Source organism: Bos mutus, chromosome 26, assembly GCF_027580195.1.
Source record: "Bos mutus isolate GX-2022 chromosome 26, NWIPB_WYAK_1.1, whole genome shotgun sequence".
NCBI lineage: Eukaryota > Metazoa > Chordata > Mammalia > Artiodactyla > Bovidae > Bos > Bos mutus.
Window position 1 is genome coordinate 9,961,938 of NC_091642.1, and position 25,502 is coordinate 9,987,439.

Here is a 25,502-nt window from a genome sequence, read left to right on the forward strand (position 1 = left end):
ATCAGTCGTGTCCAACTCTTTGCAACCCCATGGACTGTAGCCCGCCAGGCTCCTCTGTCCATGGGGATTCTCCAGGCAAGAATACTGGACTGAGTAACCTATCCCTTCTCCAGGGAATCTTTCCAACCCAGGTATCGAATCCAGGTCTCCTGCATTGCAGGTGGATTCTTTTTACCATCTGAACCACCAGCAAAGCCCAAAAATGTGTCTCAGTTCAGTTCAGCCGCTCAGTCATATCTGACTCTTTGTGACTGCAACATGCCAGGCTTCCTTGTCCGTCACCAACTCCTGAAGCTTGCTCAAACTCATGTCCATCGAGTCCCTGATGCCATCCAAAATGTGTCAAAAACGTGTCTCACTCAGTTCAGTTCAGTTCAGTCACTCAGTTGTGTCCGACTCTGCAACCCCATAGACTGAAGCACGCCAGGCTTCCCAGTCCATCACCAACTCCCGGAGCTTACTCAAACTCTCGTCCATTGAGTTGGTGATGCCATCCAACCATCTCATCCTCTGTCGTCCCTGTCTAGAAATTGCCAAATGTTCCCCGGGGGTGGGGCACAATAATCCCTGGTTGAGAACCACCATCTTACTGTCTGGCAACCAGAGCAGGTGGGAGGGCCCTTTGGTTCTCTTCAGAAGAAGCCCTAGACCAGAGAAATGGGCCACTGCCACACGCAGGCCTTGATTTTCCAGAGCAGGTGTGGGCCAGTTAGATTCCCAGTCGCCCGCACTGGACTTCTAAATGCTCACACACCACATCAACACGAAGACAATGTATTCATTCATTCCTATATATTGGGGCTTCCCTAGTGGCTCAGTGGTAAAGAACTGCCCTGCCAATTCAGGAGATGCAGGTTTGATCCCTGGAGAAGAAAATGGCAACCCACTCCAGTATTCTTGCCTGGGAAATCCTATGGACAGAGGAGCCTGGCAGGCTACAGCCTATGGGGTCGGACTGAGCACACACACACGCATTCCTATACATCAAATAATCTGGGTGCTTCCCAGTCAACCACTGGGAGGCACACTGTGGACACAGAGGCGAGGAACGTCAGGACCCCAGAGGGATCCACCCCACCAGGGCAGACCTGGACAACGCTTGCCCTGGCTCCAGATCCTGGCTCACTCTGAGGACAAAGTCAGCATCCTTGTTTCACGACACTCAAAGGCTCACTAGGTGGTTCCCGGCTGCAGCAGTCCAGCTCGGGCCACTGGAACAAATCCACAGGCTGAATGAAGAGCTCTGGAGGCCGGAAGTCCAAGGTCAGGATGTCCCCAGTCCTCCTTGACTTGCCGACGGGCATCTTCTGTCTGTATCGCACATGACTTTTGCTCAATATGAACTCACCTCCTGACGTCTCCTCTCCCCTGACTGTCTTCAAAGGCCACATCACTTAGCCGCGCCGACCGCTTCTAACTGGAGCACTTCTGCCAGCTGTGCTGCGCGTCTCTCCCCTCCCCCCATCCACTGTGAGCTCACCCTGGGCAGGGATCCACGGGCCCAGAGGCACAGAGGTGCTAACACAAGGCACCCTTGCCCTCAGACGCTTAGCTTCATCCAATATATCAAAAGGGAAATGGTCCCATACAGAGGGAGCCCAGCTCTACATCCTCCAAGTATATGAATAACCGATTGTAATCAGTAAGGGCTTCCCTGGTGGCTCAGGGGTAAAGATCTGCCTGCAACGCAGGAGCCCCAGAAGATGTGGGTTCGATCCCTGGATTGGGAAGATCCCCAGAAGGAAGAAATGGCAACCCACTCCAGTATTCTTGCCTGGAGAATCCCATGGACAGAGGAACCAGTGGGCTATGTTTTATAGGGTTTATTCCCACATCTCACTGGGTAGCAGGTGATGAGATGCCCCACACACAGATACTTGGAGTCCTGGGGATCCTTCCCTCATCCAAGCTGGGATGAAACATGCAAATAACTTAGCACAGGTCTGGTACATGGCAGACACTAAATGGAGCTATTGTTTAATTACGGGACATTTCATTACATCTTTCAGTGGCCAGTCCTAAGTTCTAATAATGCAGCCACCCTACAGCAACCAAGCGTCCTGATCACAGAAGCATGAGAAGTGGGAGTGGAGAGGATCTCAGAGGACTCACGGGTCACTCTTTTCATTTTACAGATAAGAAAACTGGACTGTGGTAAGCCACATCCCAGCACAGCCCAGAAGAGCAGCAGACTCAAGGTGGCCACCAGCGTCTCAGCCACCCTCCTCTCCCATGGCGCACAATCATGCAAAGCCCAAAATAAAGTGATGGATTACTTTGCAAAATGTAAGTTTCTAGGAGGAAAAATTATGTCCTTATGCACAGCCAAAGGTCTCATCTATTATTTCCCGAGGTTCTCTTGGTACCTTTAGCAACACTGCAGGCACTTCACAGAGGCAAACCAAACAACAGATGTTCCCCTCTTGCCCTTTCTCTCCTGGTTCCCAGAAGGATGCTTTCTTCTCCTCCACGGGCATGCACAGCCACCTCCCCACTCTGGGTAATGTCCCATGATGTCTACAGAAGGGACAAGCAGATCTTTCAAATGAATGTGGCACATCAGACGGACTTCTGTGCAGCCCAAGCCAGGGGGCTTTAGGCAGACACGATCCCGACCTTCAGCGTCCTCACTGTATAATCCACATGTAGCCTCACTGTAGTTTTCCAAGGAGGAGAAGCATAAAGTCAGACTCCAACCGGTGCAATCAAAAGTTCTGTGAGGCTGTGACTCATGGCCATGCATAGCTGCAACCCCTTCTGGTGGGGGGTCTCTCTTAATCCTCCATAATATTCACTCTTTCAGAAACTGCCATCTAAGCCAGGGGCGGGTACTGTGGTTGAGTGTGTGTGTGTATGTTAGAATGGAGATTGTTCATTGCTTTATTGAAAAAAGAAGTAGGCAGAAGGAACAAAGACAGGCTGAAGAAAAGAACGGGGGTGGCAAACCATCCCCAGAAACGATCAGGACGTGAAAAACTGGAAATCCCAGAGGACACACGCAGGCTGGCAGCAGTGACCACCTTTGGGACGCCATGTGATGCTCAAGGATGGACCACACTTTGTCTTAGGCCTTCGTTCTCCTTCTAACATCCTTTCTCAGGTATCCCACGCATGCAGAGTGTGAACTTATTACACCCATAAAAATGGGTCATTTATTCTTAATTGGATGTTTGATGTAAGGACTAAAATGTATTTGTCATTCAGCTGCTTTCCATTAAAACCTCAGGGTGAAATTTCTACGATATTGTAGGAAATGGAATTTTTATATACTTTACTATATGCAAGAGAGAACACAGGGTGCAAAAGACTCTTTGAGAACTATAAGCAGCCCTTCCTGCTTCTTCCCCACCTTAAAATCAAATAAATTTCAATCATCACCCTCTTAGAGCTTAGCACCTAGACTAATGATGCAGAATCAGGTACTACTAACTGATAGCTTTCAGAAAAGGGAGACTGTGAAAATTGCATTCATCGGATCCCAGCAAAGGTGTCTCTTCCTCTCCCCCCAGCACCAGGGAGCATGTGTGCTTAGGAACAAAGCCCCAGGAGTGTCTGCCTTTAATCAACGGCCAGGCTGAAGCCAGAGCGGGTGGAATGGATTCCACCCATTTCTTTCTAAGACCAACATCAAGGTCAAATGGCTTTTTATTTTGCCATTCACCTGGCTCCTGGCTAGGGCAGGAGTACGAATGGACGCTGGCCCCCTCCTCCATTCCCCGGCCTCCACCCCTCACCTGGGGCATCTTCTAAGCACAGATGTGTGGACACCCACTCGTACGTCCCAGCCCCAGCCTTGGTTCCTTCTCGGCTAAAGGGTGTAAACGTGGGCACAGTCAGCTTCGGGAAGACGGGACAGAAGAAGGAGCCTGGGTGGGCCCAGGAAGCGGCTGCTCCCAGGTATCCGGGACATGGTCCGGGGGAGCTCAGCTCTACAGACTTATCTTACTGCCAGGGCTGCGGCCGAGGAAGGCCAGAGTGGGGCCCTCTGAAGTTCAGGGTCCACAGGAGGCAATCCAGCTCTGGAGACGGCACCACCTGGCCCCCTGACTGGCCTGGGGGGGCCATTTCTGAGACCACGTGGTCTCTTGACCAGCCTGTGTGGACATTTCTGGGACCACCTGGCCCCCAACCAGCTCATGGGGTCATCTCCGGCAGTCTCCATCTCTTCCCAGGCCTCATGTTAAACTCTGATGCTCGAGGTGGTCCCACCCCTGCTGTCGTCACTGGAGGATGCACACAGATGGCAGCGGTCAGGTGGGCAGCTTGGAGGCTGGGGCCCGAGATCTGTCCTGTCCTCCCCCATCCCCCACCCCCGGTAATCACTGCATCTGAAAAGTCTTTAAGTCACACTAGCGGAGAATGGGTGTGGGGACGTGATAGGAAATCTGGATAGTCTGAAGTTAATGAGGAATAAAGGAGTCACCCCTGCACAGATTCAACCGCCCATCACTTTCTCTTCTTGCCCATTTACCAATTATCATCCCCAAGCCCGTGTGGGCTTCTGTTGTTCAGTCACTCAGTCGTGTCCAACTCTTTGTGACCCCATGGACTGCAGCATGCCACGCTTCCCTGTCCCTCACCATCTCCCAGAGTTTGCTCTAACTCATGTCCACTGAGTCCGTGATGTCATCCAACCATCTCATCCTCTGTCTTCCCCTTCTCCTCTCGCCTGTGTCCTTTGATAAAAATGCAGGTCACATGGGTGACCAGAACCAGCGCTTTTACGGGAGCCAGGGGCCAGAAATTAGAATCCAAGATTGCACCAGAAAATTCCAAGACCCCACTGTCCCATACAAACCCAGCTCTGGGGGTTGGCTGAAAGGCACCCAGAGTTAAATGCACTATTTCTTCAGAGGCCACCTCTAAACTTCTGCAAAGCAAACACAAAATAACCCATTGTACTCCTGCACCCTAAGTTTTCACCACATAAAACAAAGCCCAGCGCTGAGAGGCCCAGAGGCTGGGGAGGACATAAAGAGCTTCAGCGACAGTCCCCGGGGGTGGGTGCCCTCCTCCAGGCCAGTCCCCAGAGAAGCCGCTGTGAGTGTCCCCAGGGCTCAGCAGTAGGGCTGCTCCCACGCCGCCCCATGGGTGCCGGGCCCTTGGTTACCTGGTTCTTCCGGGGGAGCCTGCACGCTGACCTCAGGTTCTGCAATGACTTCGGGGAGCGGCGGGGGTGGTGCTGGTGGAGCTTTGACGGGGGTCGTGGACTCCGGAGTCTCAAATGCTTCTTCAGAGTCAGAACTCCTGATGGAGAGAGACAGGGAGAAGGACAGGTTAGACAGGGGCCGGGGCTGTATTTGCTCCAAGGGGCCGGTGCTGAGGAGCAGTGCACGGCCTAATGACCCCTCCCGGGACCACCGCAACCAGGCCCGCGGCCCAATTAAATGGTCCAGGGCCAGCCTTGAAGCAGTGTGCTTCCCAGGAGTGAATCTCATTATCACCAGTTTTGGGGCAAAATGACAGAGTCTTTGAACTCAGCTCTACTCGAAATACACATTTCTGACCTCAGTGGTAAATACAACAGTAGAATCCTTTGATCAACTTTGGCAGGTGTTACTTGGCATCAATTCAGTCAAACCGATAGGGAAGCATTCCCAGGGACACTTGGCGATGCTGTGGTTCCAACACATTCAAAGGACCCTCACCCCATGAAGCGGAATCTCTTCCCATGAATTTGGCCTCTTCCTCTCACCCCACCACTCTCTCCCACTGCCATTCCTTCCCCAGCACATCACATAATTTGTTATTATAGATGTATTCACTTTCTAATCATGTTAATTATATTTCTCCTCGACTGAGCTGAAAAGGCCAAGAGGGCAGCCTTTTCTGTTTTGTGTTTTTTTATCACTGCATCCCCGAGTCCAAACCAGGAGGCAGTGAATAAACATCTGTTAAGTCAATGAAGGAAGGCATGAAAGCTGGCAAGTCAGGGGAGGGTGTGTCAGACTAAAGCTCAAAGCACAGCCTGCTGATCCCAGCAGCATGAAAATCACCCTTGCTGGTCTGCAGTGATGTCTGCTCTCAAGGAAGATTCTTCACCCAGAGAAAGGAACCAAAACCCCACCCAGAGGAATGCCCGCCATGCCACCCTGTAAAAAGGGGAACAGGCTCACAAAGCTAAAAAAAGCCTTATTCTGGCTCGAGAAAACCAAGGGCAGCCAGCCCTTCTCATCACCCTGCTTCCACTAGGGACTCAATTTCGAGCCAGAAAGGATGAGGCGTCCCCAGATCACTGAGCCAGGCATGTGTCCTCAGGCTGGAGGGCAGCTCCTTAACGGGCTCAGGATGCGGAGGGGTCTGTGGTGCCGGCTTCAGCTCACTTTGAGGATCAGCAGCATCACCCAGGCTCACTCCCATCTCAGGATATTTTAAGTTGACCAAAATGCCATTTATTTATTTGCAACAAGGAAGGTAATTATCAAGACAGTGGATACTTAGGGTTGCTGCTGGCACAAGCAACACAGCAGGCAATTTGGTAGAAGATATATAATCAGAGAGCGATGTATCAGGTACGTGTGGACGCTGAAACGCTCGTAGAGCTGAACATCCACAAGGATCAAAGGACCAGTGTCCTCCGCAGAAGTCAGCATCTTCTAAAGACTGTCTGCCAGCCAGCAGAGAGCACCACGACCAACCAATCCCTCTGCAGTCAGCCAGGACAGGAGAAAAAGAGCCATTTGGTGAGTCTCCTTCAGAAAATCTCCATCGAGATTTTTACAACTTGTGTGTCAGAGACTCACTTTATCGGAGCCAAAGATCCCCTACTCCCATCCTTCCAAGGACTCTGGCTCCTGCAACCAGCCACAGAGCTCTCCAGGGACACAAAGAGATGAAGAGAAACATCAGAGCTGGATTCGACAGAATCCAATGAGCTGAAGCCTGTTTACTATCAAATTTCACAAGACTTAATTTATACAAATGCAACAGGGGCCATACCAACTTTTACAAACACATGTTAATATTAAAAGACTTAGCTTTCGTCTGGGGTCGGAGCGGGGGAGAGATTTAAGATCCATGCCTGGACAACCACAGATCTAGGTAGCTGAACTTCTGCAGAATCTTTTTACTGGCATGAAAAACACAAGAAAGTCATGCAGCCAAGCATCAAAGAGGAACAGTAGTTTAGATCTGCCTGGTGGGCTCTGGGTGTAGACCTGGCCCCCAGCTTTGCACTCATCGGCGGCAATGTTGAAGAGACGCACACAGACAACTTGCCTCTTTCCTGGGTTTCCATGAAGGACCCGCAGACTGGAATCCCCACTGCCGGTTACCGTCGTCCACATCCACCGGGCCCATTCCACCGGGGGCCATGTCCACCAGGAGGCCAAAGCCATTTCCGCTGAAGTACAGCTTCTGTCCCCAAACTTCCACCCCTAATTCCTTTGCCGATACGTCTGGGTTCTGAATCTCTTTACGATGTCACGAGAAACTTAGCCGCCGCACCACCAGGCAGGGATGTTCTGAGCTTCCCCAGCGCCCAGCAGAGATGCAGAGGGAGCTCTTCCCACGGCTTCTGCATCCCCGGGCTCCAGCGATGTGTGGCTTGAGAGCACAAAGGGCCCCTGATCTTTCCCAGCAGCATAAGCAAGCGACAGGGAGGGCCGGACGCTCATGGATTCAAGCTGCTGAATTCCAATGAGGTCTCCCCAGCTCGCAGCTGCCCAGCGTGCACACCTGCTCAGAGGGGACCACTATTCACCAGGGCCCCGTGTGGGAGGCAGTGTCCAGGGAGGGCAAGGGTACACCAGGCCCCTTGTGAGGCTCCTCGCCTTGTTCACTACGAACCTTTTCTGCATCAAAACACCAGAGGCTACCAGGGACCCCTAGAATGGCGTTCACTTCCAGCACCGCCTGAGTGCCGTTTTCATATTTTCACACCCTCCCCCAGGAGTGGAGAGCAAGTTAATTAGAGGAGGCCGACGGCAGCTTTTTTAATTAGCTCTTTTCTCCCTATTCAGTTTCTCAGAGGGGGCTCAGAAACATTCCCAAGAGTGGGGATTTCTACAGTCCACCCACAAAGAGCCTGGACATAAACATAAAGCAGCATTCCAGAGTCCCAATGCATGAAAGCAGCTTTCCTTGGCTGTGCAATTATTTTTTTCCTACAAGAAGAACTGAAAGTACGGGAAATTATTCTGCGAAGGCACCACACGTTTTTAAAATGAAAATGCAAGTAAGTTAATTTGCCAAGAAGCTGTGTCAGAAAGAGAAATGTGCCATTACAGTCTGCTAAAATGACTCTAAATTACAGAGAAATGTATTTACCAGGATATGCAAATGCTAAGTTCTCCATAAGTAAATATGTAAATGAATGCAAATATAATAAGGTATATGCATTTCCAGAGTGTAAAGGTGTACCTCTTAATGGCTGGGCATGAAATATAATGACTTTAATTCCCAGCATAAAGAGCATTCTAATAGCTATCGTATGTTGAACTTTTTTATTACATATCAAGCACTGGACTAGGCCATTTGCACATTTCTCTATAAGCTACAAAAATATCCTGCTACTGGAGAGCAGGCCCATTTTGCAGATGACACAGCTATGGCTTAGAGAGGCACACTGCTTAGCCCAAGGCCACCTCGTTAGTAAACTAGGGAAGTGCAGGGCTCAAATCTAGAACTGTCTGCCTCTAAAATCTGTGCTGTCTTACTACTACGTCAGTGGCTTCTAAACCTTTCCAGCAACAAAACTATTTTTCTAAATGCATCTTATGTGAATTTCCTATGCACAGAGAAAAGTAGTATTTCACTCACTTTATAAGGTCACTGTATGATGTATTCTTATAAAGTCTATAGCCTTTCCTTTCCCTTCTCCAGGGGATCTTTCCAACTCCAGGATCAAACCCAGGTCTCCCCCATTGCAGGCAGATTCTTTACCAGTTGAGCCACCAGGGAAGCACAAGAATACTGGAGTGGGTACCCTATCCCTTCTCCAGCAGATCTTCCTGAACCAGGAATCAAACCGGAGTCTCCTGCATAGCAGGCAGATTCTTTACCAGCTGAGCTACCAGGGAAGCCCATCATTGAGAACCATTAAGCTATTTTTACGAACTTAAACAATCTGACCCTGGGGGTTGAGGATGCCTAATGCAGCACTGGGTCTGTTGATTTCTCTCCTGGTTGCACATTATTGAGAAGTCCTGATGAGTAACCACGAACAGCACCTGTTCTGAACAGCTTGTCCTGTGATCATGGGACATTCTTTAATAAGGCAGTCAGGACAGGAGAACTACCTAACTGGGCAAAACCAAATTAATCTATCAATCAGCACAAGGCCATATGCTGGTGGCAGGCGATACACACAGCGTGTGTGTACAGAGAAGGGAAGATGGAAACGCATAACTACGGGCGTAGAGACTGTGCTGCCTGCTGACACCCGAGTCTGCCAGGCTCCCCAGGGTGCTTGTAAAGTTTAAAAATATTTCCTCAAATATTTTTCTCAGATTTTGGAAAGTCTTTATAGGACCTAAAGCCCCACCGAGCACACTTTGGAAACCTCCTCCACACAACGAGGAACCCAGACCCTTCATAGATGGCACCTTGCATCAAAAGAGTATTTTATCTTTGGGGTTTTTTTTGGGGGGAGGGAGTTGCCTTTATTAACTTTTACTTTGTGTTGGGGTACAGCTGGTTAACAATGTTGTGACAGTTTCGGGTGAACAGTGACGGGACTCCACCGTACACATACATGTATCCATTCTCCCCCAAACTTCCCTCCCATCCAGACAAAAGAGTATTTTATGGCAGCTCTCCCCAAAGCAAGACAGTTAGCCAGCAACATGCAGAACCCTGAGGCCTATCAACCTATATTTTTGGTTTGGTTTAAACACATTATGTTTTATTTCTGTAAACGACAATAGTGAAGGAGTATAAGATCAACATTCACATAATAATAATGTAACATAATATAATATAGACATGAGAAGCTAGTATAATACAATCCTGGGCTTCCCTGGTGGCTCAGATGGTAAAGAATCTGCCTGCAATGCAGAAGACCCAGGTTCGATCCCTGGGTTGGGAAGATCCTCGAAGGGAATGGCATACACATGCATACATACAAACACAAATATATGTGTGAATATATGTATCTACAAATAAAATATTGGAACCTTTTAATAAAGAAGAACTATAAATGCCATCTTCCAGCATATCATTAAATGGCTTGTTGTTCACACTCTGTCGTACCCAATTCTTTGCAATCCCATGGACTGCAGCACACCAGGCTTCCCTGTCCTTCACCATCTCCCAGAGTTTGCTCAAACTCACACCCATTGAGTCGATGATGCCATCCAATTATCCTCTGTTGTCCCCTTCTCCTCCTGCCCTCAATCTTTCACATTTTGCTTAAGCTTTACTACAGATCATTAAAGGGTTCGGAAGAATAAATTTCAGAGAACATAAAATCTTTCACCTTCAAAGCGGGAAGAAAATTTAGAGACTATTTCCTACTTCAGTACACTTATCATATCTTTTTATGCAGGTGAGGAAACTTAGGCCTGGAGAGCTGAAGTGCTTCCCAAGGCCTATTCCTGGCAGGTCTTCCATGGAACTGGGCTTGCCTGCATGAAACTGCTGCCAAGTAAGAGCTTTAGTTCTAAATATAACTAATATAATTAATATAATATAATTAATGCCCTCCTATTCCAGAAATCTAAAATTACTTATACTTACAGTGATTATCAAAATGCAGTTTGAGCTTAAGGATGGCTACAGGAAAAGGGGAGTTCCACATGTGGATCAACTCCTCACATGCAGAGCAGCTCCTCAGAACTCCAGTTTGCACTTCTCACCATGAGAGCAATCCGGGCGCTGTAAGTTCTTGCCACCGCCCACCAAGAGGGAAAGGACACAGTGCAGACACTTGAGAGGTGGGGGGGTCTTCCCAGGATACGAGCCCCAGCCTCTGAGCTCCAGGGGAGACCACCTGAGCAAGAAGTGTGAACGCTCCTTCTGGTGGTCCTCCCCCTTGAAGACAAACGCAGAGTGTGGGCCCAAAGCCCAGCCAGGGAGAAGGGCTCACGTCCTCCAGGCCGGAAGACCATCCGCCGTCCCAGCGACAGAGGGAGACCTTCCAGGAAGGAACTCGGGCTCTCGGCGCATCAGACCACTTCATTCATCTCTGCACCTCGTGTAAGAATCTGATGCATTTGTGAGTGAGCAGATATCTTAGAAACTGCTGTGCCCTAAATTCTATTCATCAGAATATTCCGCTGTGTCAAGAAACTCTGTCTCTGCCCCAATGTGCATGCACAAGCATGTGCGCGCACACACACACACACACACACACACACACTCTTCCCTCCTGCTTAAAACAACTTGGCCACACTGGTCCTTTTTTTCAGGCTGACAGAAAAGTGTCTTTCATTTTAATTTCCCCATCCTGGATATAGAAACAGGATTTTGCTCAGCAACATGACTCCTCAATAAATCAGTAAAGGGAGACTGTGATTTCAACACAGTCAAAGGCTGAGGTGCTTCTTGGTCCGTCAGGTGACCGAGGAGCCATAGTCAGGTGCTGTCTCCTGTGAACATAGCTCCCAGGCATCCTAGCCAGGCAGCTAGGATCTTCCAGCCTGACACTCGAGGGAAAGTCCCACTGATGCTGACACCCGCATCCTAAGACTCCCAGTACCTAGCGTGTGTCGGGTTATAAGGCAGATGCATTTTCAGATTCAAGCAGCTTTCACTTGGTGGTTACGAAGAGATGTCAGCAGGGTTCCCAGGGGTATCAACACACTGGCTGCAAAGGAAAATGCAATCACAAAGGGGAAGAGTATCCTCAGAGACAGAGGAGTCCCGCAGACCTGGTGATGGCCAGTTGTGAACTGACTAAAGTAAGAAACAGGAAGCAACTAGATAACTCAAGCAACAGTGGAATTTATTAAAAGGCTATGGTGGCTGAGGAGTCAGATTTGAAGAGACAGGACTAAGCATCCAATTGGCCCACCTTGGGTCGTATGTTCATCATTTAGCTAGAAGAAGGTGTGAGTGCTGAGTGCTCGGTCACTAAGTTGTGTCTGACTCTTGCTACCCCATGGACTGTAGCCTGCCACCCTCCTCCATCCGTGGGATTATCCAGGCAAGAATACTGGAGTGGGTTGCCATTTCCTCCTCCTGGGGATCTTCATGACCCAGGGATCAAACTCGCATCTCCTGCATCTCCTGCACTAGTAGGCAGATTCTTTACCACTTAGCCACCTGGGTAAGCCCAGAAAGGGTGAGGAACCCTAATAAATAAGCAACCCATAACACTCCCTGGAGAAGGAAATGGGAACCCATTCCAGTATTCTTGCCTGGAGAATCCCACGGACAGAGGAGTCTGGTGGGCTACAGTCCATGGGGTTGCAGAAGAGTCAGACGTGACTTAGCACGACCCAGACTCGATGGAATGGGGGAGACAGACTGTCCCCCAAAGAAATCAGAAGTTGGAATGACTGGAACGCTGTCCACAAGCTCTCACTACACTATAACCACGTCACTTGCTGCAACTGTGTCAGCTTAGACAAGTCCCTTGACCTTCCAGGCCCTTGGATTGTTGCCCAGTAAGTGGGAATAAAAACAGTGAGGATACTGCTCTCCACCTTATTACTGCAGCTCGGATTCTTTTCTTTAATCTTTATTTATTTATTTGGCTGCACCGTGTCTTAGTTGTGGCACGTGGGATCGAGCTCTCTGACCGGGAATCAAACCTGGGCTGGGAGCTCAGATCCTCAGCCTCTGGACCAGCACCGAAGTCCCTGCAGCTCCGGCTCTGCCCTCGGCATCCAAGCATTAGAAATTCTGGGAAAAGTGATTTGCTAGCTAGTTAAGACTCCCATGTGGTCAGAGCTCCTGAGTTAGGCATGAAAGAGAATCTGGAGGCCACACACAGTGTGGGAGGGCTGTCCTGCCAGGTGGTCCGTGGACACGAGTGTATCCAGGAGAACGTGGACCCTGTCGGAGCTGTGCCGAGCTGGACTTCACCCTTCCCTTGAGGTGCACACAACCCACTTCGCCAGGGACGGGGAGAAGGCTTGGTGTGGCACTGTGCACACGTGGCTGTGTACACAGGCGCCCAATGAACCCCGCTACCCCTCCCACACACACACACACAGCACAAGCTGTGAAACTGACTTAACTGCAATGACACCAAGTACTTAGCAAAGGGGAAGGGACTCTCAGTGGCCTCAGGCCCCACTGCAGGTAGTAAAGAATCAGCACTGAATGGGCTCTGGGCTCTTGACGCCACAGATTTGTAACTGGATCGTGTTGTGCCTTCCTGGAGAAAGGCCAGACTGACTCAAGTCTTAGGAAAAATAGAGGGAGAAGGGACTCAGGCAGCCCTTTTATGTTCTTGCTTTCATACACTGATAGCCCTGAAATCCCATCTTTGTAGCCTAACTCGTTGCTTGAGTAACCTAAATTGGCATCTGTAAACTCAAATTCTCAAAAAAAAAAAAAATCTAACTGGAAATAAGACGTTCATGGTGATGGAAGTCGCTCAGTCATGTCTGACTCTTTGTGACCCCGTGGACTGTAGCCCACCAGGCTCCTCTGTCTGTGGAATTCTCCAGGCAAGAATACTGGAGTGGGTTGCCATTCCCTTCTCCAAAGACATTTATGGATGCTAGTGGAAAAAAAAAAAGACTGTAAAAGACACAAGGAGGCGCTTCTGACGGGCTGTCATTTAAAAGTCCTTCTCTTCTCTCCAGCGAGAACTATAGAACACCCTACCTAGTGAGAAGCCTCTCAACATGCAGGCAGTATCTTCAGCTGGCCAAGAGACAGCTAGCTTCCAAGAAAATACAAAAATGTCTCTGCTCAACCAAGTCATATGACCCAGAGCTTGTACTAAAGCTCCTGAACTCAGAGAAACCTCTTCTGGTCTTGTTCAACAATATACTTAGCTTTCTTTCATATACTATTCCAACAGGTTGGTGTTATGGACTGAATGTGTGTGTCTCTCCAAATTCACATTGAAACCTCATCCTCGAGGTGACAGTACTAGGAGGTGGGGTCCTTAGGAGGTGATCGGGACATGAAGGTGGAGCCCTTGGGAACAGGATTAGTGCCCTTATAAAAGACCCCAGAGAGCTCCCAGCCCCTTCTGCCATGTGAGGATTCAGTGAGAAGACATCCAGACACCAAATCTGTCCATGCCTTGAGTGTGGACTTTCCAGCTCCAGAACTGTAACATTTGCTGCTTAAGCCCATGAGCCTATGGTAATTTTTACAGCAGCCCAAACAAAGACAATTCGATAATCTGGTTTCTGAAATCAAAACAAATTAGAAGACAAAGGGTGGTGTTAAAAACAGGCAGATAAACAACATCTATAAAGAATAAGAGAAAAAAAGAGACAGAAAAACGACAGGAGAGGACGTAAAAACTCAAAAAGAGCAGTCAAGTCTGGTCAAAACTAGGACTTCCGCCAGTACCTGGCAAGTATTAATAACAGACCCTCCCTCAGAACCACATGCTGTTTACATGTACAGTCAGGAAAACTGCAAGCTAAATAATAAGTAGAAAAAGACAGCAGATTAAGGAATGTACATACAGTATGAGCTTATTTGGGATACAATAATTATATATCAACATAAACAAATACACATAAACACATATGTATATTTAATACCTATCTACCGATCCATCAGGGCTTCCCTGGTGGCTCAGATGGTAAAGAGTCTGCCTGCAATGCAGAAGACCCGGGTTCAATCCCTGGGTCGAGAAGATCCCCTGGAGAAGGAAATGGCAAACCACTCCAGTACTCTTGCCTGGAAAATCCCATTGACGGAGGAGCCTGGCAAGCTACAGCCCATGGGGTCCCAAAGAGTCAGACAAGACTGAGCAACTTCACTCACTACATACCTATGCAGAGACAAATATATACACGTACAGGCAACATGTACACAGGAGTCCTGGGTTGGGAAGATCCCTGCGAGAAGTGAAAGGCTACCCCACTCCAGTATTCTGGCCTGGAGAATTCCATGGACTGTACAGTCCATGGGGTCGCAAAGAGTTGGACAAGACTGAGCCACTTTCAAGGCTAGGCAACATATATGTGTTATGGTCGTAATCAGAAGAAGATGTTTAAACAGGAGGACACATTTGGCTGGGTATAGGGGAAGATGCAGGCCTGAACAGGGTGGAGCCCAACCCAGCTGCTGGGAACACCTGGGATCTTTCCAGATCTGTTTGGCTTGTTCTCCCAGATTTCATTGTGGTCCAGGACACAAGGAATATAACACAGCTGGGGTCTGATTAGCTGGATTATGTCCAGGTGACACTGGTAAAAGGGAGGGCGCCAACAACGAGCCTGGAGAGAGCAGACGGGCAGCTAAGATGCAGCACCACGCCCAGCCCACCCCCACTGCACAGTTCAGGGTGGACACGCCCACCTGGGGGCAAGGCCCCTGGGGGCTCCACCCTCAGGGTGCCGTGGGGCCACAGTCCAGGTGCTCTCACAGCCTGCAAGAAGCACCCATCCTTCCACCCTCACCTTCCACACTCAACAAGCATTCTTCTGGTAACAAGGTGGTCTTCCAGGCAGGTACCTGGGTCCCAGGATGCGGATGTCCCCACCAGGGACTCCGAGGCCCAGGCTGCTCATCTCAGCCGATACTGTGCAATTAGCACCTCGGAATATCCTTATCCACCCTCTCATGTGATCCTCACAATAGGGCAGGCCTGTGGATTTCACTCCATGACAATTTCAGCAGGACCTGTCAGATGCTGGGCACCTGGGCAGCTGAGTCAGATCAGCTTCCCGCTCTCAAGAAGCACGCTTCTTCTTCCCACTCTCAAGGCTCAGTGACTTGTCAAAGGCTCGAGCCAAGACTGGAGCACGTCCTCCATCTCTCACCCTAACCAGGAGCCATCGTCACATCCGAGGGGCTCCTGGACGGCGACAGGCTGTGCTCCTCACCTGCAGTTCAGCCCCTGGTACATTCGGATGCTGTCGGTTTCCCTGAGCATCGTCCCTTCCAAGGTGACAGATGAAACGGAGTTTCTGCATCTGGATCCATACAGGCCACTGGGGCAGCCAGCCGGGCCAGCCTGGGCCTCCCGCCCCGGCCCACCCTCTCCCTCTGCTTTCGTTTGTTGTTTAGTTGCTAAGTCATGCCCGACTCTTTTACAATCCCATGTTCTGTCCGTAGGATTTTTCAAGCAAGAAGACTGGGATGGGTTGCCATTTCCTTCTTCACTCCCTCCTTTTGGCCATACCTTAATCCCCTCCCTCATTCAAGCAGTGGGCATCTAAGCTTAAGGTTCTGGGAACCTACACGGAGTGAGAGGGGAGGTCACGGGCCACCCAGACCTCTGGGGTCAGGAAAGTGGCCTCTGCCGGGGAGCAGAACAGTGACCCTGAGTGAGGCATGTGGAGACCCTGAGGTTCTGACAGCTGAGCACGTGCCTCCAGAAGTGGTTTGGGTTTTGCTGTATTTCTTTTATCTGAACAAATATGTTCCGCTTTCTGCTAAGCAGAAAGATGCATTCTGCGGAAAACCTCTTCCCCAGCTCTGCGAAATGAATAACTTGTGGTCCTCTGTGGGTCTTGATGAGCCTCAGTCATGATAATGCGCATAGAAACAGATGCACAAACCTCGACTCAGCATGGAGTGGCCAGAACACTTAGGTAAGAAGTCCGATGTTTTAAAAGCTTTAAAAGCTCCCTTTTTACCACGGACTGCAAACATTGCTTCTGTACAATAGAGAGGAGGACTTCAATCCTCTGTCCCTTTCTTTCCCATCTCTTTACACGATAAAAAGGAGAAAGAACAGCTTGTAAACAGCATGCCAGTTGCAGAGAATAAGTATTGTTCAACGCCTTGAAAATGTGCTTTTCCCTTGAGGCACTGCCTGTCTCAGTTTATTGTCACGCCCTTTTCGCTCATACATAATGCAGCGACATCAATCCAGTCTTTGACCCACTTATTAAAAATTCTGAACTGATGAAATCTAAATGAAAGCACTTTCTTCGTGTATAACATATGAACTTGTTATTCTTATCATTTCGTAAATACACACAACAGAACACGCACTGAATATAAAAAATGAGATTAACAGATTTGGTTCCAAAATTCCTGCTCTGCCACCTGTTAAACACTCAGGACAGTTTCCACAACATGTCCGGGGCCTCAGTCTCCTCGTCTACGCAGTGTGGTTAGTAGCGGGTAATAGGTGGTGGTAATAGCCACCAGCCACATGGGGTGGTTTTGGGAAGTGAGTTTACACCTGGAAAGTGCCACGCACAAGGCCAGGAAGTTAGAACACATTTACCCTCGCCAGTCCTCAAAGTGTTAAAATTCTACAACCAAGATCATTATATCCATCACCTAAACATAATTCAGAGAATTAGAATAAGTTAGAGAAACACTAAGCGTAGTGTTCTTTCTTTAAAGCCCCCTGTAGTCAGGGAACAGCTGTACCAGTGATTTCTGAGTTTACAGAGTCATGAGAAAAGAGTGTGATTTTCTTGCTCTTCCCACACACCTAACACCAACCCCCGCCCCCAGACCAGCACTGCTAAAATGGCTGTGGGCGAGGAATTGTAAAATGAAGCAAGAAACTCCCCTCGAATATTTACTGAATTAATTCATTAGTTCACAGCCACTGGGAGAGGAAGTGCAATCAACAAAACAGAGGACGTGCTGACACTGGTTTGTTTCAGGCTCTGGGCTGCACTTGGAGCTTCTCTCTCTCGCGCGTTCCCTAGAAGGAAGGCTTCTTAGAGACAGACATGAAGGAGGAAGGAGCCAGACCCCACAGAGCTGGGGAAAGAATGTTCTGGACAGAGAGAACCACAAGATGAAGTGCCCAGAGGTGAGGAGTTTGCCAAGTGCAAGGAATGGGGCTAAGGCGCCAGATCTTGAGGGCACAGTGGGTGGGTGGGAGGAGAAGCCTGCCTTGAAGAGCTGGACACGGGTCGGGGTTCTACTCAGGGCAAGAGCTCACCTTGACTCGTGTTTTTATGTTTGTTTAAGTTTTTTTGTTGTTGATGTAGATCATTCTTGAAGGCTTCCCTCGTGGTTCAGAAGGTAAACAATCCGCCTGCAATGCAGTAGACCTGGGTTTGATCCCTGGATCAGGAAGATCCTCTGGATTAGGAAATAGCAATCCACTCCAGTATTTCTGCCTGGAGAATCCCCATGGACACAGGAGGCTGGCAGGCTACAGTTCATGGGGTCGCAAAGAGTCCGACACGACTAAGCGTCTAACACATTTCTACTTTCACTTCCATTCTTAAAGTCTTTATTGAATCTGTTCTGTTTTGGGCCCCGAGGCATGTGGGATCTTAGCTCTCAGATTAAGGATGGAACCCGAATCCCCTTCATTGGAGGGCGAAGTCCCAACCACTGGACAGCCAAGGAAGTCCCCGATTTATATTTCTAAAAGGTCATTCTGAAGAAACTCACTGACTAAGAGAAGGAACATATGGTTGTCAGTGTGGGAGGGGATAGTTAGGAAGCTTGGGATGGACATGTCCACACTTCTATATTTAAAATGGATAACCAACAAGGACCTACTGCACCGCACGTGGACTTACTCAGCGTTCTGTGGCAGGGAGGGGAGTTTGGGGGAGAATGGATACGTGTATCTGAATGGCCCAGTCCCTTCCCTGTTCACCTGAAATTATCACAGCATTGTTCAATAGGCTATGTCAGCTGCTCAGTCATGTCCAACTCTTGTGACCTCATGGACTGTAGCCCGCCTGGCTCCTCTGTCCATGGAATTCTCCAGTCAAGAATACTGGAGTGGGCAGCCATTCCCTTCTCCTGGGGATCTTCTGGACCTAGGGATCAAACCCGAGTCTCCTGCATTGCAGGCAGATTCTTTACCACCACACCCATCTGGGAAGCTGCAATACAAAATAAAAAGGTTAAAAAAAAAAAGGTCATGTGGTTGTTCAGAGAACAGCAGCAGCGGCAGAAGTAGGGTGGGAGGAGGGGGAGATGATCAGATCATCAAAGAGATAGTAGAATCCAGAGAAGAAGGGGCTCAGGCCAGCAGATGAGCAAGGACCATGGTCATGAGCAGTAGCCAGAGCTTCCCAGATGCCCGTGGGAAGTTCAGAGCTGGCTGTCAGGAATGGAGCAGAGAATGCTTTCAAAAACTTCTGGTTAAACCTGTCTTTTTAATTGCACCATAACTGATACAAGGAAGAGTTTTTCTCGACTTTGAGAGACTCTGAATCATTTTTTACACCAGTTGATATAATAAAAATAGCAGAGTCATATAACTAGTTTAAATATGACAAGGCTGGTTAACAAAGCTCCAACGAACAACACAATCTCCCTCATCAAACAGGCAAACTGTCTCAGAGTTAAGGAATTTGTGACAATAAGCCAACTGGGTTAAAATAGACTCTCAGGGCTAGCCTTCTTGCCACAAAACACTCAATTTCATGATAAAAGGACCAGAACATGGCACAAATCCGACCACAGTCACCGGTTATTTCTGTTCATCTTGCCTTCAAGCCCAATCACTTACAAGCATGCTCCAGCCTCCTCCCTCTCTTATTTTTAGGGCATGAGGTTAAAGGCCAGCTTTGTGCTTTGTTTTCCAAATCTCTTGCATCAAAGGCTCAAAGTTCTCCATTATCTCAAGGTTCCTGCTATGTAAAAGTCCTGTGCTTCTGGTTTCAGCTCAAAATCTTAATGTAAGATGAATAAATAACTAGAGGCTTATCTCTTCTTTGTCTCAGGATATGTGGATGGATGAGGCCACAGGACACATGAGTGGATTAGGTTAGAAGAAAAGGAAAGAATCGGGAAATTTCCTTCAGGCCTTGCCTCACAAAACTGGGGGAGCATGAATGGAGAAAATGATACATTTTGCCCAAAATTAAGATGGAAAAGCTCTGACTCTAGACATTTCCACACCCGCACTTCCTTCAAAAACCAGAAGGGTCTCATTTGCTTGGCTCAGTTGATGAGGATCAGCAGGACCACTGAGAGACTGGTCAGCTGAGTTCACACTCCTGGATGAAAACCAACCAACCGAATCCTCATTCCACAGCCGCTAGCCTCGAGTAAACAGAAATCTTACAACAAAGACTACAGGGACGGAAAAAGAGCATCTCGGCCAAAGAATGAAAAGTACTCAGATGTGGAAAAATAATCAGACACTTCCTAAGCACCATTTCAAGACGGAGGCCCCACAAACCCTCAATTTCCCTCTTAGACACTATTTTCACCTTAGGCCTTGGAAATCAGGAAAGCAAGTCCTGAATATTCACTGGAAGGACTGATGCTGAAGCTCCAATACTTTGGTCAACTGACTCATTAGAAAAGACCCTGATGCTGGGAAAGATTGAAGGTGGAAGGAGAAGGGGATGACAGAAGATGAGATGGTTGGATGGCATCATCAACTCGATGGACATGAGTTTGAGTAAACTCCGGGAGTTGGTGATGGACAGGGAAGCCTGGCGTGCTGCAGTCCATGGGGTCACAAAGAGTCAGACACAGCTGAGCGACTGAACTGACTGAGGCCTTGGAAGCAATGCCTCAGAATGAGCCAAAAGGAGGGTGAGAAGGGGTGGGTATTTGTCACTCAGAACAAGGACTCCATGGGCACAAACGCTTGCCTCTGAGCCCGTAAGAGATGCTTGTCTAAGGGATGTCCAGAGGTCCACTCATCCATCTTTTTTTTCTGATGTGACTCATCTTAAAAGTCTTTATTGAATCTGTTACAATACTGTTTCTGTTCTGTGTTTTGGCATTTTGGTGATGAGGCACGTGGGATCTGAGCTCCCCGACCAGGGATGGAACCCACAGCCCCTACTGGAGGGTAGAGTCCTAAACACTGGACTGCCAGGGAAATCCCTCACCCATCTTATCATGGAGTATCCAGTGCTCTCCACCTTATATTCTCCAGGTCCCAGACAAGAGAAGAAGATGACTCACTTCCTAACACACAGACACACTGTCAACGAGATACGTAGAGATCTCCCAAAGACACGGAACGCTGCTCTGTCACGTCCCCAGCCCTGCTGAAGGCTGAGGTCTTCAGCCTGGCGTCTCGAAGCCAGGTGGCCAGTGACCTCAGGGCTATAACTCAATCCCGCGGTGGCCTTGGCAGCTGGGGACAGCCCCCATTCCGCACAGCCTTGCGGGTGATAAGAGCTATGTCCTGTAGCAGGGTCAGCGATCATGGTGTATGGTCCACAGGGTGGGCTCAGACCTGTTCTCCCTCATCTGTTACTGGAACAGTTGGGTGTAAGGGGCGTGGAGAACAAGCACCTCTCCACTCCTCACGTCCAGCTTCTCCATCGTCAAGGCAGCACGCTGAGCATCACCTCTCCCTAGAGTTGGCCTTGCCTTTCGCACCTGGCGGTCCTTCCCACTGACCCCACCCCGGGGTATCCCCCAGAACCATCAGCAGCAGCGAGTCTCTGGGGAAATTGCAGATAGAAGCTTCCAGCCACACATGACCATGCTCCTCCTACTCCTTACCTCTCCTGGCGCCTGGGGTCTTCTTCCAGGCCTGGCCCTGGGACCTGAAAATACTCAACTATGGGAGCCAAAACACCCGGGAATCATCCCAGGGGCAGACTTGCCTTCCACGACACGCCTGTTAGGGCCCCAGACACAGGCTGAGCCACCGAAGGTCAGTTCATCGGCCAAGCGAGCACCAGCCCAGAGCACCAACCCGTCTCCTCAATGCCCAGCCGGGTCCGAACCCCAGCAGCTGATAGCCCATGAGGCATCCCAAGGCTAGATGGGCAGCTCCAGGAGGAACTCAGCTGCTGTAGATCAAAGAACGAGAGTCTAAACGCTACAAACTCTGATGCTTTAAATTTTTCAGGGTTTTGTCCAGTTTTTTTTTTTTGAAGGGAGTGGAGTGGGGAGGAGATTCTGTTTTCTTAGCCATCCTGATAATGACCACCTATCAATTATAGGAAACATCTTTCCTCTTTTCTCTCCTTCTATTTATTTATTTATTGCTCTGGACCTTTATCGTTTTAGCCATTTTTAAAAAATTGAAGTATAGTTATTATATTAATAATTTACAAAGTGGTATTAGTTTTGGGTATACAGCAAAGTGATTCAGTTACATACACATCTATATACATTCTTTTTCAGATTCTTTTTCCTTACAGGTTATTACAAGACAATGAATACAGTTCCCTGCACTATAAACAGTAGGTCCTTGTTGGTTATTTATTTTATATATAGTAGTGTGTACCTGTTGATCCCAAACTCCTAATTTATCTCTCCCTGCCCTCTTTCTTAAAGTCAGTTTGAAGTTTTGGTTTTCCTAGTGCCAGCAAAGGTGCCCAGCAGAGGCCACAGGCAAAGCCCTGTGAGAAAGAGACACACTCGGGCTGGAGTTCCATTCTGACCCCTGCACCACCCACACCCCCCACCATCTGTCTCTCACACACTCTCTGGGCAGCCCTGCCTCTTCCTTCTCCCCAGGAGCAGAGTTCCTTGGAGACGATACCATGAGTGTTGACCTCACTCCCCCAGCAGCCCTGCTGGGCAGGGAAGTGTCTTCAGGGTCAGTCTTTCTCCCCTCGGGCATTAAAGGAAATGAACACAGTCACAGGATCCTCTCTGAACAAAGTCGGGCTGGGAAATTCCACGCAAGACCACATGTGTGCAGATGTTCCCAAAGTAAAGCCAGGCTCTCCTGCCTCCTTCCTGGAGGGAAAATACTTCCAGACCGCTCCCTTTAAAGGCGAGTCCCTTTAAAGAGAACAATGAATAATTAGTGCATCCCACCAAGGCCCTGACAAAAGAGCAACTCTCAGATGCTGCAGCCCTCTTTGATCCAAATTGCTTCCGAAGTCCCCAAAATCCAGATCCAAACCCCATTAAAGATGGAGGCTGCATGCGAGTTGGGGGTGGGGAGTTGCAGAAAGGATGGCTCCTCCTGGGCGGGCAGCGCTCATGGGCTGGCAAATACCAGCATGATTTTCTCCCCTGGCCTCAATTAACAGTGGCTGGGTATTTAATAATGTCAGATTCAACGTAGATGAACTTCAGCCACCTCCCACTTGGATAAACAAGGTAAATACCCGTTTCCCTTAGAAACTGACCTCTGGAACATCCCTGAGATGATGCAAGGAATAAGAAAAGAAAAAGACATGTGAGGGCAAAGACACAAGCTGAGACTGGCCTGGACCAAGGGCCCCGTCAGTCATTTTTATCCCCAAATAAACTATCCACTACATTTTCTCAGCAGGTAGAGAATTTGCACTCTCAAGAGATTTCACTGGGAACACACCTCTGATTTCAGTTCACCAAATGATTTATCTAAATATATTGTTTTAGGGATTTCCTTGGTGGTCCAGTGGTTAAGAATCTGTCTTCCAATGCAGGGGATGTAGGTTTGATCCCTGGTCCCGGAACTAAGATCCCAAATGCCGTGGAGCAGCAAAACCCAAGAAGCGCAACTGGAGAGAAGTCTGCGTGCCACAACAAAGAGCCCATATGCCGCAACTAAGACCTGAAGCCGCCAAAATAAATAAATAAATATATATTTTTCAGCAAATTGGAAGTTAAAGGGAAAAGATTAAAAGGATTACCTGACTGAGTCTGAATCGTGACTAGCAGGAAAGGCCTGAGTGATATTTTATGAATGATATGCACTCATGAGACAAACTTTCTGTTAGGAAAAAGTCCCTGTGATATCTAAGATCCTGATGCTTCCAGCTCTAAAATTCTCAGGCTCTGGAACTCCAGCAGCACCTTGAAGGAAATGAAGCTGGGATACTGACTGCAAACTGAGTCCAGCAGTTGGCCTGAGCAGTCAGTCCCAGAAGGACACAGAGCTGCTAGGATCCGCCTCAGAGCAGGGCTGGAGCAAACCCTGGGCAGAAGGGCCACCCCCACCTGTTTCCACCCCACCCTCCCCGGCCCAGAGCCAGGAGCTGCTGCTGCTTCCATTTAAGGAGAAAGCAGGGAACATTGAAAGCAGTAAAGGGAACATTCCTTCTAAATAAGGAAGGTTGGCAAGTACAAAAAAACCTGCGGGAAGTCCACCTCTCCAACAGGTAATTCATCGCACAGCCGTGGGATGCAGTGTGCACAAGGCCCACCTTCCCGACCCCAGGAGGTGCTTTCCTTTGCCAGGGCAAAGAGTGAGAGAACAAAGGCAATTTGCCACTCACAGCCCAAGCCCAGTTTCCCTGCAAGCCTCTGCTCTGCCTTATCTACCTAGCAAGCAGCAGCTTCCAAATGGACAAGGAGATGAAAGGAAGGAAAAGAGACCAGCTGAGAGATGGACAGAGACACTCTCAGGGGCACAGAGGTTTGGGAGACAACAGACATCCAAGAGAAACAAACCATCCAGGAGGGGAGAGGAAAAGGCTATGGTACGTGTCCAATGGTGACCTGAGTAGCCTGCAGGCTACAGTGCATGCTGGGATATTCTGCAGGAGCATTGAGGCAGGGATGTGGGCTTTCCAGGTGGCTCAGTGGTAAGGAATCCACCGGCCAATGCTGAAGACAGAAGAGACTCATGTTCAATCCCTGGTCCAGGAAGATCCCCTGGAGGAGGGTATGGCAACCCACTCCAGTTTCCTTGCCTGGAGAATCCCATGGGCAGAGGAGACTGGCGGGCTACAGTCCACAGTATCACAGAGGTGGACGTGGCTGAACGACTGTGCAAGACGCACATATGTGCTTCCTTTAACCTGGTGCTCTGGCAGGATCCTGAGGTGTCACACAGTAGTGACAGGAAGGTTGAGGGTTGAACCGGCTGTCTTCCTGGGTCAAGTCCCACAGAACCTTAATGCCTAGGGTCCAGCTGAGTCTCTCCCTGCCCCTGTAAGCCCCTCATTAGCACAGCCCAGTGTGGAGCAGATATGCCTAGAATTCTTTTTGCTAGTGAGACATTCATTCATTTATTCATGCATTCATTTATTTAACAAATTGTTTACTGAAAAAAGGGATGTGGGTACACAAGCATAAACAAATAGAATTATAATAACAGAAAAAACCCTGATGCTGGGAAAGATGGAGGGCAAGAGGAGAAATGGGGCAACAGAGGATGAGACGGTTGGATGGCATCACTGACTCAATGGACATGAGCTTGAGCAAACTCAGGGAGATAGCAAAGGACAGAGAAGTTTGGCGTGCTGCAGTTCATGGAGTTGCACAGTCAACATGACTTAGCGACTGAACAACAACAATGGAAAAAGGCTTCCCTGGTGGCTCAGAAGTAAAGAATCCACCTGCCAATGCAGGAGACTTGGGTTCAATCCCTGGGTTGGGAAGATCCCCTGGAGTAGGAAATGGTAACCCCCTCCAGTATTCTTGCCTGAGAAATCCCATGGACAGAGGAGCCTGGTGGGCTACAGTCCATGGAGTCAAAAAAGAGTCGGACACGACTTAGCAACTAAACAACAAACAGCAACAATAATGGAAAAGAATATGAAAAAGAATATACGTCCATCTGAGTCACTTTGCTGTACAGCAGAAATTAAATACATGGTTCGATCCCTGGGTCGGGAAGATCCGCTGGAGAAGGAAATGGCAACCCACTGCAGTATTCATGCCTGGAAAATCCC

At 48.9% G+C, this 25,502-nt stretch overlaps 1 protein-coding gene across 13 annotated transcripts in view; it reads right to left on the minus strand.

The window, feature by feature from the left end:
• The window catches only part of TACC2 (transforming acidic coiled-coil containing protein 2), a 234,542-nt gene that overhangs the window by 42,640 nt on the left and 166,400 nt on the right, over window positions 1–25,502 (minus strand). For all 13 annotated transcript variants that reach the window (XM_070364027.1, XM_070364024.1, XM_070364033.1 and 10 more), the window contains one exon: window positions 5,111–5,247. In XM_070364027.1, coding sequence (XP_070220128.1) covers window positions 5,111–5,247 — 137 coding nt within the window. The remainder of the gene's footprint in view (window positions 1–5,110; window positions 5,248–25,502) is intronic.